Consider the following 15,473-nt stretch of genomic DNA (forward strand, 5'->3'; position numbering starts at 1 on the left):
ATGGAAATGCACAGGAAGGGACTGGCCATAAGCACTGATGTCACGCATCTTAATTTTAAACAGTGAGACTGAGAATGGACTCAAAGGAAGTTGAAAGTCATGAATAAATATGACTCAGATATTCAGGGAAAGTGCACAAATTTGTCTCCATAGTTCTGGCTGCCGCCTGTACACATCATTGTCGACTTAGTTAATTGGTCAAGAGTGAAAAGAGTCACTTGCCTCACCTAGCAAACGGTGAGGACCAACTAACCTTCAGCCTACTAAACTCAATCACCTCACTAAAAAATGCAAACAGCCAGAAGAGTTATTAAACCAATATGGCCATTTCATCATCTCCATGACCTGCTCAGTTTCGCCATTTCACCATCTAATCCACTAATGAGTTTGCAGGTGGTTGGCTAGGCATTGCTTATAGAAAGAGACTGAGCCACTATCTCTTTGGAACTGTCCAGCAAAAAAGGTTATCCAAAACAAAGCATCGGGTCAACATGCTAAAAGATACATATAACAAATATTTAGAGCTTGTACTGCATGCTGGGTACTGCTTTAGGTGCTAGGACTAGCAGTGATAAATGGGGACACAGTGACTCTACTCTCCTCATGGGCTTATATCCAAGTGATAAGGCAGTTCACAAACATTTGCCTTTGGAGCTTGAACTGTTTTGTTTAAAAAATGTAGCAGATTTCTCCTGATGTGCTCGATGTCCTTTAAGAGAAAAAAAAAATCCATGAAGTTTGAAATCTAAAGATGTTTCCATGCCTATGTGTCTTCTTCAAATATGTTAAGATTTAACAGTATTGTAAAGAAGCCTCTTGAGAATATCTAAAAGGGCCACACCAGAGGCAGGTAACTACTATATGTCACTGAAAATTTAAAAATATATGTGGTGATTTCATTTTGTTTTATACTACTATTTTTCCTTATATGGATGTGATTTGGGATCAAGCCTTATCTCCACTACAAAACTGGACACTCACATTGCTGTCCTTTGCCTATTCAGGATTTGCAGATAATGGGAACTCAATAAACCCTTGGTATAGGAGGTCATAGGAAGGAGATGGGTGCTCAGCTAAACCCCACAAGGCACACAGTAAATACTTCTTAAATGTAATAAAGTATAAAGTCTTTCCACAGGAATGTTGACCCTTCTTGACCAAAACAAATATTTTGATGGGGAATCTAGCATATTCATGTAGATGTAGGAAACACTAACTTTCCAGGAGAATGGAGTATACCCTTTAGGTACATCTGATTTTCTAGTAATTTGATCGTTTTCCCTGAGTTAACTAATTTATGTAATTATCTCTTGATGGGTGGGGTCCGTCCTTAATTTGTATCAGAGATTGTTTCACCCATGTGTGTACCTCACATGGAGGGGAGGAGCCAAAGACTGTGGCTGGTCCATTAGACTTCCAGACCTATTTTACAGTTCAGGAAGAGAATTGCTCCTGTGTTATCCTTAGTTGCCTGGCAGAAGCCATGGTATTTGGAATGTCACAAAAGTAATAAAGGAACAAATGAACTATTAAATAAGACCTAGTCAACAGGAACCAAAAAGGCTGCCTAGAATCATTTTAGTAACCAAACCTCAGGAACTGACTGCTCACTTGCCAGGGTTTCTCCAAGTTTGCTTCACTCTGTCTTGGACAATGTCAGATTAGTTACAGTGAAGGCTAGACAGAGCCCATCACGCTTAAAGGCTTAGCACCCAGCAGCTTGGAAGAGTCCAGAGCATCCATGCTTCAGGAAAGATGGTGCTGCCAGGCAGTGTGTGAAATGTAGTGATTTTTTAAAAACCTCTATGTGTAATTGTCCTGAAGTATAGTTATCCTTTACTTGAAATTGCTTCCCCATTCTTGAAGCAAAGAGACTGCAGGTAAAAACTCACCTTCTCACAAAAATAATTAAGAGAAAGACAGCTGTGCAAAATTAGGTGGGCACATTTTGACCAATATGTGATATACAGCAGTACGGAATACTTGTACCATGTAAATCAAATGATTCTGGGTGATTTCTCTTGCTGTTTCACCTGAAGAATAGAATATCTGAAAGCCGGCAAAGTCCTAGAAACCACAAAGTCTTGGGCAAAATACTCAAGAAAGCCGACAAAATTTGTGATTCTTTTACATCACATGGACAAAACAAGCAACTGATTGGCTCTTTAATGGTTAGACCTGTTGATTTCCCACCATGTTAGACATGGAGTTAGATGATCTGGGACTCACAGAAGCTTGGGTTACATGACTCTTTAGAAAAATAAATGTGACGATAATACATGCAGAGCTTTTGTGTTTGTGTTAAGAAATCAAGCATGCACTGTTATATACAGGTCTCAATATCCATTAACGGGAAAGGTACCTTGCACTCATCTACTATGACAGAGTTGTGGGCAGCATAGACACACTGGTTAGAGTTGCTTTCCCTATGGTTCTTCATGTCATCATAAATGGACTGAGTCTTGGTCATTTCAATATCTTCATGCACTCGGTGCTGGGAGTCAATGGTATCCAGCTCAGACTTGGAGAGGTGATAGACAATCCCAGCCCCAAAAGAGTCACCCACAACATTGACTGATGTTCTCATCCTGTCCCTGGGGACAAAGAACAGAAAACATTTAGTGAGGAAGCAATATGGCATGGTGATTGAGCAGTCAAGGTCTAGAACCAGAGAGATATGAGGCTGAGTTCTAGCTCAACCTTTCCCTCTGCCTGCTCTGGGGCAAGTTACTTAATCTTTATGGGCTTTGATTTCCTTATTTGTCAATTGGAGATAACAATCAAACTTCTATAAGCTTGTGTGAAAATTAAATGAGGCAATGTATGTAAATTGCTTAGCATAACGTCTGATGAATGATAAGCACACAATAAACAATAGCAAAGAAAAAAGAGAAGGGAAGGAAGAATTAGGGGGAAATAATGAGTCTGGATCTCAGAATTAGTACCCAGGCTCCAGATACTCCCAAATGTAGCCAGCAATTCCTCTTCATTTAAACTGTTCTTTGAAGATCCCAGCTTACCTCCACTTATTTTATTGATTAATTCTACAGGAAAGAGTAACCACCTGTGAATTCTCCCATTAATAGAAAACTCATCTTTTTATAAGGCTCAAGATTAACACTGTCTTTTCCCCTGCACTCCAGTCTCCTCCAACCCCCAAAACACACAAATACACAGACACAGGTGTTAGGTGGGAAACCCCACACAATTTTCTCCCTGACCAATTTGTGTAGTGACTACGTATCCTGGAAAAACCAAATACTTTGCCTTGCCCTCTCTGTTAACCTAAAAAAATTAGATTTTCCAGAATGCCTCTTGAACCAGGAAATGTTAAGAAAAAGCTTTCCTCAAATCTTGCTTCTCAAGTTCTGATTTGAAAAAATGGGATGCTTGAGCATGCTTCCTCTTAGAAGGTCATCACCAGGAAAACTAATTAAGTTCTTAGGAGTAAGTTATCATCTCTCATCCATAAGTTCCAATCAGTGTGGAGAGTCCAGTTGACCATGTTTACAAGATACCAAAAGTCTTATAGAGAAGGATGCTAGAAAATCACACACACACGCACACACACCCCCACACACGAAGGTATTTAGGTAAAGATACTGCTGAGATAGCTTAATCCAGAACACTCCAGCCTTCTATTACAAATATATAAGGATACTAGAATTAGTTCAAGGCAAAATGGAAACCTTAATTGGCTCTTGGAACAAAGACCCAAAATAAATTCTAGTTGCTATGATCAAATCTGTTTCTCATTAGAGAATAATAATAATGAAGCTGCACTAGGAAGAGTCTGGCTTGGCTCCCTTGCAAGAAGCTTGTAAGCCAGCTACCCTGGTTTCAAGCAGGAAGATGTTGCCCATGAAAAAATAAAGATCAGAGCCTGACTTCAACTCTCAGGGGCATCTCTCCATCTGAGCATGTTCTTCTGTGCCCTTCTACTTTGGAGAATCTGCTTCAGGATGATAGAGTCTGTACATCAATGAACACTGGGTCTTAAGGTCATCCACAAAATCAGGCACTTGAAGTAGAGGTTGCTAAGAAACCCCAAAGTAAGGGTATAAGAAGGAATCACAGTTAAGAAAAAGCATGGACTTTGGAGGTAGCCTAACTTGGGTTCAAATGCCAGTTCTTCCCCTTATCTGTTAGAGAATCCTGATCATACTTAACATTTGTAGGCCTTAGTTGCATCATCTATAAAATGGAAGTAATAAAAATGTCTATTATATAAAGGCCATTGTGAGGACTAAATAGGATAACAGTGTTTAGCATAGTTCCAGACATTTAGTAAGAACTCACAAAACATTAATTATTACATGATGTGTACTTTTAACATTAGTATTAATCATATCAAGTCAATTCACATGTATTTTTGGCAGCTCCTAGATAGTACATCCAAACATGCCTAGTTACAATACCTCCACCTGAAAATATTTAACCCTATTTATAGGACAGTTCCTACGGCAGCACTCCCAACTAGCCAGCTGAGTTATTTGTCCATCATACATTTGCGGTCTACTTTGTTACTTCTCAACACTACTTTTGGTCCCTCCTGGTATGTGTTCTGAGTCATGCACCCAATACCCCTGACCAATTATTAAATTTCAAAGAGTGGCAAAGTCTTCAAGAGGAATGCTCTGAGCACCCATTTACCTCATGGCCCAGAAGAATCTGCCTTACTGGCAAGTAGAGGGGCCAAAGGTGGTGGTGGTGGTGATGATGATGATGATAATGATGGTAGCTAGCATTTATATCACAGCTAATATGTGTAGGTATATACTTTGTAGATATTCCTTTATTTAATCCTCCCCACAACTCTATAGTAAGTACTATTATCCACATTTAAGAGATGAAGCCATAGGCTCAGAGAGATCATGTGACTTCCCAAAGTCAAACATTCTAGTGAAGTCACAGATCCAAACTGAACACAGGCAGTGTGACTCCAGAACCCACTGTCTTGACACATGATGCAAAATCAGCTCTGATTTTGAACTGAGTTCAGCCACTTACTAACTGTGTGATCTGGGTGACTTCCTCAACCAGAATTTTTCTTATGCAGCCAAAATACCGATTAGGATTTAGAGAAGATAAAACCAATTCCTGACCCATAATTGATACTCATTATATACTGGTTCTTCCCCCTTTTGGGGATTACCATCTCTCATAATCCACCATGGGGGCAAAAGCACAAAATACTATGTTCAAAGGTTAATGACTTTTTCAGTTTGAAAAGTCCTCAAATGGGTGATACAAATTTATAAACTTCTGTTTCCTCAACATTTGACTTTCTTTGTTTGACACTAAATCTCTACTCTCCTGAGCAGCCATGGAACCAAGTTTTTGGAATAGGATTTTTGAGTGAGCTTTTCCCAGATTTGTTCATGCTCATATCTCTTCCATACTCTCAGATCTCCTTGAATTCAAAAAGGAACTCTGGCCAAAGGAAGTAGCCATCAGGACCGGAATGGAAGACAGACTTGGATAGAATGAAAGTCTACTGATATTTGATACCAAAATCAAGGAGGAAGGGGCCTCAACTTAGGGCTAGAACACTAACCCAAGAGTTGTGACTCTGATACTTCAAGCAAATTACTTCTCACCTGAGCATGAAATATGGAATGGGGTTACCCCAACTTCACAGGAGGATGTGAGGGTAAATGAAATGGGGAAATATTCAGTATGCCTTAAGTACTCATTAAAGATTGCAGAGCACATGAACATGAAAATGGCTAAGTGAAACAAGAAGAGCCCAGACTCTAATAATCCTTGCTGAGTTCTTTGTTAGTCTATTTATTTAATCAACGGATGTGTATTGAGCACCCAGTATGTGTTGGGCACTATGCCAGGTGTCCAGGCAGCAAAGAACAAAAAGAAAGGCCTTTCCTGTGTTCCCTTCTCCCCAAGGACCTACACTCTGTCTACTGGTCTGTGTCCCCCAGTCGAGTGAGATAAATGTTCAAATAGGAATAAGTGGGGGTGCTATGGAGCTTTGTAGGTAGGACATTTTGTCCACACTTGGCCCCTGGAAAGGCTTGAATAGAAGTGTCTCAAGTTGGATCCTAAAGATAAGTGAGTCAATGAGCTAAGAGAAGAGAAAAATAATATGTATGAAATCTAGAAGGAAGGAATACTCAGGAGCATCCAGGATAGCTAATGAGTCCAGTGGGGGGCAGAAAGTAAGAACTACCCAAATCCCATATGGCCTCATCAGCCACATTTGGGAGTTAGGACTTTATTCCAAGTGTAATGAGGAGCTACTGAAGAGAAAGATCACACCTCTTCCATTAGGAAGAACAGACTTAAGAAGGACAAGGCTGGAAGACTTAAAGTCCACTTAGTGAAGATGTGGTGATATGGAGAAAGATGGATTTAGGAGACAGAATTACAGGACTTGAGGATTGGTTGGTTATAGAGAAAAAAAGAGAAAAGAGTCGAGGATTCCTCTCAGGTTTCTGCTCTGGGTGGCCATATGCTACCATATGGACGGGACACACCTGGTTGGGGTAGAAGCAACTGTGGTGTCAGCTTGAACATACTGAGTGTGAGGGCTAAGACCCAGCAAAGGGAAGAAGTCCCATGAGTGGTTGGCAATACGGACTAAAGATCAGAAAAGACATCTGAACTGCAGGTAGTAAATTAGGAGTCAACACCTAGAGAGCCATGGGCAGATGCCCCAGGTGTGTCTAGCTCATCCTTGGAGAGAAGGTGGAGTACGAAGAGCACTCCATCCAGTCTAGAACCCTGAGGGCCACCGACATTTAATAATGGACAATGGAAGAAGAGTCGGCAAAGGTAGAAGGAAACTAGAAGTGTTTGGGGGAAGCATTCAAAAATAAGGGTATGGTGGACAATGCCAATCACTACCTAGAGGTAAGATATGGTAAGGAAAAGAAGTTTCTCTTGGTTTTAGCAACACAGGCAATTATTGACCTTGCAAGGATAGTTTCAGTACAGAGGTAGAGATGGAAGCTAGCTTAACATAGGTAGAAAACTGAATGAGAAGGGAGGAAGTGGAGACATTACATTTAAACTTATTCAAGAAAATTGACTGAGTAGGTGAGGAGAGGGAATGGTAGATGGAGGGAGACAAAAGATAGAAGACTTTTTGGTTTGCTTTTGAGGCCACCAGGGGAATGTCTAACCAACTCTGGGAAAGTCCAACTCTGGCCAAAAGCAGGATATGGGAGTTTGTGGTTCACACATGGAAAATTTCTCCATAAGCAAATACTTTCATTTTCTCTCACAACCAACCCTGACCATTCGTTCTAGAAACCCTGCTGACTTCAAGAACTTTTAGGCTACTTGTTAAAAAGAATTTCAGAGTGCCTCGTGCTATCATTGGGACTGGACATGTGTCAGGACTGTGAGAAAGCAACAATAGGGAACAAAGCAGAATCTTTAATTGAATGAGATTCTCTACAGATGGCATACATGTGGGGGCCACCAGGAACCAAAAATGAGAGAGGGGCTGGTTCACACTGAGGCACCAGGTCTGGTTCCCTGAAAGGAAAGCAGCTGCCAAGGTGTTCACTCTCTTTTCTCTCTCTTGTCTAAAGTGTCTGACAGGAAGATGGTGGGATTGTCTGAAAGCCTTAATTCTCACAGTGGAACAGTGCCAAGGCTTCAGGGTCACCCCGACTTCATCTGATTCCTTGCATTGGGGAGAACCACAGGAAACTGCCATTTCTGTAAGTTCTGAAAGGTCAAATAGTAGCAATTTCATACGATTCAACTTAACATTCATAGAACTAAACCATCATGTGTGTTTCTCAGAATGCAGGATGCACAGTGTGGCAGAGGGGTCCCCTGAGGCCTCAGGCCTCAGAAGGCTGGCATTGTTCTGGGCATCCAGTGGGTAAAACCACACTAGGTTGGGAAGGGAAGGAGGGCCCACCAAAGCAATGGTTAAGAGTGCAAATTTTGGGTTAGAGCCTGGACTGCAACTGGCTCCAGCAGGGTGAGTTACTTAGCTGTTCCTGCTCTGCTTTCTATGTAAAATGTGGAAAGCAGCGCCCTCCTCCAGGTGTGTTGAGAAGACTGTAACTGCAACCGTACTGGGTGGCCGTCCCCTGAAGGTCCTTTGGCAAACTGCACACAAACTCAGTGCCTAGTGCTAACTGCTCATCATTAGCCAAAGAAGAAGGAGGAAAATCTCTTCCTCTCCTATTCCTCCACCAAGTCTGAATACAGTCCTCTTTTTGCATCTTGCACACTCTGTTGGGATTTTTTGACCACATCTGTCCCAATTACGAGACTACAAATTCTGTTGAAAAAAAAGCCACAAGCCCAAAATAGAGTCACTTGTGCTAGAGCAAGTCACCAAACCTCGCTCAATGGCTAACCTAACTGCCCTCTGAACCTTGCCCAGCAATGAGGTCTGCCATGAATTTTCTGGTCAGCACTCTTTCCACCCTGCAAAACAAAGATGAGGTCATCTGTATGACAAGACCCCCTGGGATTCACCTTTAGGGTAGGTGACCAGGCCTAAAACAAATCCTTTCTTTCTCTTGTTAATAACTTCTTGCCCCATACTCCTGCTTATAAAAACCTTCTCACTACTTTCTAGAAGGGATGCTGCCTGATTCATGAATCCCTTAATAAACCCAATCAGATCTGCAAATTTACTTGGTTGAATTTTGTTTTTAACAGCTCTTTGAGGGCTGATACCCTGTTTCATTTGCTTATGGCACAGGCAGGGCAGGGAAGAGGGTGAGCATGTGTGTGAATGGAGTGTTGGTTTTAGAAGGCAGATTAACTCTAGAAAGAACTGTCTTTTGTTTAGCAAACATCTGGTTGGATGTCATAATGTTGAAAAGTTAGGACACAAGACAAGATCTAGGAGGAGGAGAAGGGAGACCCAGAGAGCCCAAATTTCCTTGTGTATGAAAACAGGAAAGGAGTCCTGACAGCAGGGGGAATATAGAGATGAAAGGCAAGGAGACCCGGCCAGGGAGGAAAGCAGAGGGACTGAAGGAGGAACAGTGCAGGGAGAGACGCCCGAGCTGGAAAACACGAAAGGATCTTTTTTTTTTTTTTTAAAGAAACTGGATGCCTAATATTAAATTGTTTTCTGTGCTCCCTGAACTTATTAACAGTAATTACTTCAGAGAAACAAGACAAGATTAACTTGTAGGAGAAGAGAGGTTTTCTCTTTTTCATCTTACAATTCTCCTGAGCTTTGCCCCACCCCATGTTTTGCCATGAGCACATATTTCCTTTGCAATACATTAAAAAATGATTTTGGTTTGCAGAACTATAGCCTCGCCCACACTGAGCTGCAATTACAGTGCCTTGACTTGGACATTCTGGCAGGAGAGGGAAGGACTTAGTAGAAAAGGGTCACATTCCTTGCTGAGGTTGACAAAGACTGGAGATAAGGAAAGATGTAGAAAAGAATTCAGTGGAAGTGGGACGTCAAAGCAAAGGACTTAAACATAAGTCCCTAGAATCTTTAGAAGTATAGTGGATGTAGGAATAGGTTTTCTTTTCCACCAGACACTGAGTAGGGGTTAAATCATTTTTGTGTGTGTATATGCATGCATATGTCTTAATAAGGGAATGAGAATCCAGACTGTAGGGCATGGAACCCCCAAAGATGAGCCAAATAGTCTCGGTTTGAATCCCAGGTGAGTCACTTCATATCCACGAATTTAGGATCCAAGTTACTTCTCTCTGAGCCTGAGTTTCCTCAACTATAAAACGGGGATAGTACTGTTAGCTGGTTATAATTGACTGCAACTTTTAAACAAGTTCATGCACAGTGTTAGGACAATGTCTAGCAATTAAGGAGTACTCACTAATTAGAATCCTGAGTCCTTTCTATCTATTTTCATTGAATGGATGCATAAACTATCAACTGGTGCTCAAAAAAGAGTAGAGGTGGTCATATGCCCACAGACAGCATCTCCTGCTCCCCCTTCCCTATCCCTGTCCATTCTATCTGGAAGTGAGGTCCCTGGGTGGCATTGTTATCACCTGGGACCTGGTTAGAAGTCAATCCTCAGTCCCCACCCCAGACCTCCTGAATCTCCAGGAGATTTTGGAGTTCACTCAAGTCTGAGAATCCTTGCCCTATTCTCTCCAGACAGGGGTGCAAGTGGGGGAACCTTCAGAGACCGCCCTGCAGGGTAGAGGCACTCCAAGGTCTTCCTTATAAGGGCCATCTATCTCCCAACTAGTAAGTAGGTTCCCAGAAATTATCTCACCAGGAACCTTTTGTGATAAATGGGTCAAAGAGCCCCTTGGGTTTTATTTTATTTTGGCTTTCCTCTTTCCACCTGTGGCCAGACCCAGCTATTAATCACCTCTCCCTGATACTGGCTCCCAGTTCTCACTCCATCCTGCCTCCTCAGAGGGAGAGGGGTGTCAGCAAGTTGTCTTCAGAACGTCTGCCAGGGATTCCTGACACAAAGGGCTTCTTCGACCCTGGAAAGGTTCTGGTCTTACCAGCCCTGCCCATCAGGGCTCTGAATCTTGGTTTTTGCCATGACATTTGCAGAGCAGCTCAGCCTGCCTGTTGAAAAGCATCCAGAGCTTGGCAGACAGTAATGAGGCTGGCTGGTCTCCAGTGGCTGGCAAGCACTAGGGCACATTAAATGTCACTGCAGGCTTTGTTTGGTTTGAAATTGAAAAATTGCTAGAGTTATGAAAGCTTACAAACCTGGCTGGGAGAGGGAAAAAATCTCCCCCCTTTTCTTTTTCTCTGCTTTTCCTCCACAGACTACATTACGAGGGCACGCCCAGCCTTCCCCTGCACCACACCTCAGCTCCTCTCCCACCCCACTCACACATTAATGGGCACCCAACAGCTACAGAGCGCACGACCAAGAGTGAGTTTCCAGAACTCCTCTTGCTGGTGAGAAAGAATGTGGCACCATTAGTAATTCAAAGCAGACCTGACCTAGCTACAGACCCCTATGCACATTTCCCAGGATCCCCTACCCTACCCTTTTCTTCTCTTTTTAAAAGGAGTGTTCATGCTTATTTATACACAAACATCCATCACCAGCAGAATCCTAGTCTAAGTCTCAAAACTAGGAGGGCACTCAAGGGCACTGGGTCTCAACTCTGCTTTCAAACTGACAAATTATTATCCCCACTGTAAACACGACGCACTGATGTCCAGGGCGTAAGTGACTTGCCCAGATCGTACAGACAGTGAGTGCAGAGCTCAGACCCAGGGCTCCTGCCTCTTTGCCTCTCTTCCCTTGGTCACACAGCTCCCCCATCTGAGACCCAACCCCAGAACTAGAGAAGAGCACCTCATTTGCTCCTTTTTTTCTAGCGCCAGCCTGGGATTGAGTTTTCTCATACACACTTTCATCAATATGGTTAATCTAAATGTATCATCATGTTTTTTGTTGTTGTTCAGCCAACTCCCTTCTGCCAGCACAGTTCAGCCCCGGAGTTAGGACACCCTGCTCTCCGTGCAAGTATGAGCATGTGAGCGCCTGTGGGGTGACGGGAGAGGACCCAGCCCTCCTATTCCATTCACTGGCATTTAGGTCAGAACTAGGCAGGATCTTGGATGTTTCATAGAATGACTCTCATCCCACAGGTCTGAGAGCAAATGACTGCCAAGAGGCCAAAGCCCGTAATGGCTGACCTCCTGAGGCAGGAGGCTTGAATCCTAAGAGTGGCTGAGACCTTCATGGAAGACCATTTGTCTCCATTTTTCTTTTATTTTGTTTTAATCCTGAAAGGGGGGGGGGAAAGAGGTCAAACAAAAAATTCTCTGGTTAGTATGTAGAACTACAATAACCCTAATAGGCCTGTCTTCCCTAACCTGTCTGATTCTGGACCTCCCTGCTCCTCCTCCCCACTGGTAGATGGCTTGGAACTAACTAAGAAGGTGTGTAGGCTGAGAGGAAGGGCTCTGATCGGGCCACACAAGCTCTGCTCTGCCCTGGGCAAGAGACTTGACCCTTCTGATTCCTGGTTTCCTCATCTGTGAAACACTATAGGGCTCTTTAGAGATTCACTATTAACAGGTGTAAAGAACACTGTGATACCCACCAAATGTCAGCTTGTTTCATCATTCCAGATAACATTCATGCATTTTTTCCTAGTCAAACGCATTTGCATTGTAATGGGGAGAGGCAGATTCTACAATAATTATTTTTAGGTGAATCTCTAATGGTGGATTTCAGGCCTTAGAAAGAAGCCCAAGAAGAGGCTAGGCAAGGTAGTCACAGCAGGCAAGGGATGCTCAGTGGCAACATAGGTCTGGATGCTCACGGGGCAAAGAGGCAGAGGACGCAGTAAGCAGAAGTCACAGGAGAAGCAGGTGGACTTTGGGCAGATTCCTCTGTCTTCTTGTATGGAAAATCCCCTGGTCATCACCCAGCAATTCTGTGGTTAACTTTAGCATGCATTTATTGAGATCCTACTGTGTGCTCATAGGGCACAGAGAACAACCCAGATAGCTCAGAGGACCCCACTACCACCAGCTGAGATTAGCAGATGGATAAGAGATTATTTCATCTGCTCTTCACCTTCCCATGAAAGACTTTTCCAGAGCGTTTCCCTGGTCATGAAAGAATCAGTCAGGAAGATCCAGGACCTTTCTGGAAGCCCTTCTGAGTCAAACAGATTATGTCAGGGAGCCACCTCTCATTTCTAATGTAAACCTTAATAGGCAAGTTTCAGGAAGAGGCCAGGCTTCCTTCAGGCCTCTCCACAGGCTCTTCCCTTCAGCCACTCACGCTCTGTGGAAGGGTGAATGTGGGGGAAGAACTGCTGCCTCAGCATGGGAGGAACGCAAGTCCATTACATGGGGCTTCTGGCTCTTCAATGCTCTGCTAATAAATGTCAGAGAAATTGCCACTGGTATATAGAATGGTTTAAAGAATGTATGGGCTTCTTCATCCACTTCACCTATTTAACTCAACCCCCACTCCCTCCATATGGCAATTTCCAGTTACAAAATAAATGAGCCACAGGGTTGAAAAGTACTACATAGGCAATATAGTCAGTAATATTGTAATAACTTTGCATGGTGTCAGATGGTAACTACAGTTATTGTGGCAATTTCCAGTTACAAAATAAATGAGCCACAGGGTTGAAAAGTACTACATAGTCAGTAATATTGTAATAACTTTGCATGGTGTCAGATGGTAACTACAGTTATTGTGGTGAGCATTTCATAATGTATGTAACTGTCAAGTCACCATCTTGTACAAGTAAAACTAATATAATATTGTATGTCAACTATTTTTCAATAAAAAATGTAATGAGAAAAATGTTGGCCTTGGGCCTCTGCAACAGCATTTGTCACTCTGCATCTCTGACACTGAAGCCAACGGCATCCTCCAGCCCCTGTCATCTGGGTCCAAGACTAACAGGAAACATCAGCCTACATCCCACAGAATATCAGAGGCCAGATGCGCCCTTATCAGGGATAGATTCCAACCATGCGAAAGAGGACTTGTCCACCTTTGTGAATGGGTGGTGTTCTAACAGTGCCCTACATTAGGAAAATGCCTTCACTGGGAGCACTAACTGGGCTGTTTGTACAGTCAATTTCAAGCTCCTCTTCATGGCCTGGAGGGTGTCCATCTAGCCCAACCTTTTGCCACTCCCTGACTCATGGTTTGTGCCCCAAAAATACGAACCCACTTGTGGGTTCCCACACTGTCGCCCCACACTGTGGCTGGCCTCAGACTTGATTGGAATGCTCTATTTCCCCCTTTGCTTACATATACCTGGGTAATGTCCACCTATGAGTGACAGTGCAGCTCAGCAATCACTGCCTTTGAAGTGGAACATGGCCATGATTAAGAAGGTGGTGCTCCCCAAAACCTAGACCTAGAATCAAATTTCTGTTGATCCTCAAGTCTCTTTACCTTCCTAAACCTCAGTTTCTTCAACTATAAAATGCAAGTAATAACCAAACTTTCAGGGTTGTTGTAAGAGGAAGACATAGATTGCTTGCTGTAGTGGCTGATACCTTAGTGAGCACTCAGATTTAGGTGCCATTTGCAGGGTTTCCTGATTCCTCCTCTCTGCCCTTCTGTCCTAGACCGGGAACGGATGCCTCTTTTCATCACTGTCCTTTGGGGTATGTGCTATTTTGTAACCTACTTTACTGAAGTGTAATTTATGTATGATCAAATATACCCATTTTAAAGGCATGGTTTGATGAGTTTGACAAATGTGGACACCTGTGCATATGGAACATGTCTATCATTCCTAAAGATTCTCGTGCCCCTACCCAGTTCATCTTCAGGCCCCTACTGCTGGGCTAGGCAACCACTGATCTCTTTCTATTACTAGAAATTATATTGTCTTTCCTAGCGCTTCATATAAATGGAATCATATATTTGTGTTTCGTTTACTCAGCATAATGTACTGAGCTCTCTTGCATGCATTAGTAGTTGGTTTCTTATTGCTGTGCTCTTAACTTCAAATTATGGTTTATCTGATTGCCACTAGACTGTGAGGCCCTCAAGAATTCCTTTTCTTGTTTGGTTCCCAAGAAGGCATTCAGTGATTATTAGAGGGAAGAGGGAAGGGAGAAAGGGAGGGAGTTGCCCTGGTGACTGGCTTTGATCTTGGGTGTAACCTTGCTCCTTGTACACCCCTAGGAGGCAGTCCTCACATCCCAAGCAGAACCCCTCCCACAAGCACTTACAGCAGCCAGTCCACAGCCACCAGCAGACTGATGTCCTCCGTTGGCAGGCCCACAGCCGTCAGAATGAGGAGCATGGTGACTAGGCCGGCACTGGGGATACTGGCTGCGCCTACGCTCGCCAGCGTGGCCGTGAGGCTGTGAGAACAAAGGAGGCCAGGTCACAGGAAGAGAAAGAGGCCTTAGCAAAAACCATCCCTGGCTGGCAACTTTAAGCTCTAATCTTCCCAGCAGTCATAAAATCCCTCTCCTTCCTAAGGAATAGAGAAATCTGGAGTACTAGACCCAGGAATTAGGGTCTGTTTGATTCCACTCAACTATGCTGTAAGCTTATGAACTCATGGATTGGAGCCTTCTCCTTATCATGACATCCAGTTAGCCTAATATATCACAGGGCTCAAATAAGGTAAGCATGGCTCTGAAAGCAGGCAAGAAAATATTAAAGAAGAAAAACAAATCACCCTGAGTCTTCCCACAGGAACACCACTGCATTCATTTCTGATTACGCCTTTACATCTCTGTGAGCACCAGAGGCTTTTGGACTATGTGGTAAGAATCTGAGGAGGCCATTGCCAATGTTAACATGAGAACTCAGAATAGCAAATATCCAGACCCAAATGAGTGGACAGTGAGGGAACAAATCAACAGATTCTAAATGGCATTAAGCTTCAGATGCCTGGACATTTCACCATGGGCTGGAAAATGGATTATTCAGAAAGAGGGGGCCAAGAAACACTAATGAAATGATGGGAAGCTTTCTTTCTGAAGCATCTCATCATTTGCTTTCAAGCAACACCCAGGGCAAACGCAGCACCACTGTGAAGTTGTCCCTGGAAGGAGTTTT

General features: G+C 43.2%; 1 protein-coding gene across 7 annotated transcripts in view; it reads right to left on the reverse strand.

The window, feature by feature from the left end:
* Window positions 1–15,473, reverse strand: part of SLC1A2 (solute carrier family 1 member 2) — a 137,746-nt gene that overhangs the window by 10,778 nt on the left and 111,495 nt on the right. For all 7 annotated transcript variants that reach the window (XM_017672130.3, XM_073216403.1, XM_017672131.3 and 4 more), the window contains 2 exons: window positions 14,633–14,767; window positions 2,363–2,594 (listed from right to left, as the gene is read on the reverse strand). In XM_017672130.3, coding sequence (XP_017527619.2) covers window positions 2,363–2,594; window positions 14,633–14,767 — 367 coding nt within the window. The remainder of the gene's footprint in view (window positions 1–2,362; window positions 2,595–14,632; window positions 14,768–15,473) is intronic.

The sequence above is a fragment of the Manis javanica genome, chromosome 11 (genome assembly GCF_040802235.1).
Source record: "Manis javanica isolate MJ-LG chromosome 11, MJ_LKY, whole genome shotgun sequence".
In the NCBI taxonomy this organism is placed as follows: domain Eukaryota; kingdom Metazoa; phylum Chordata; class Mammalia; order Pholidota; family Manidae; genus Manis; species Manis javanica.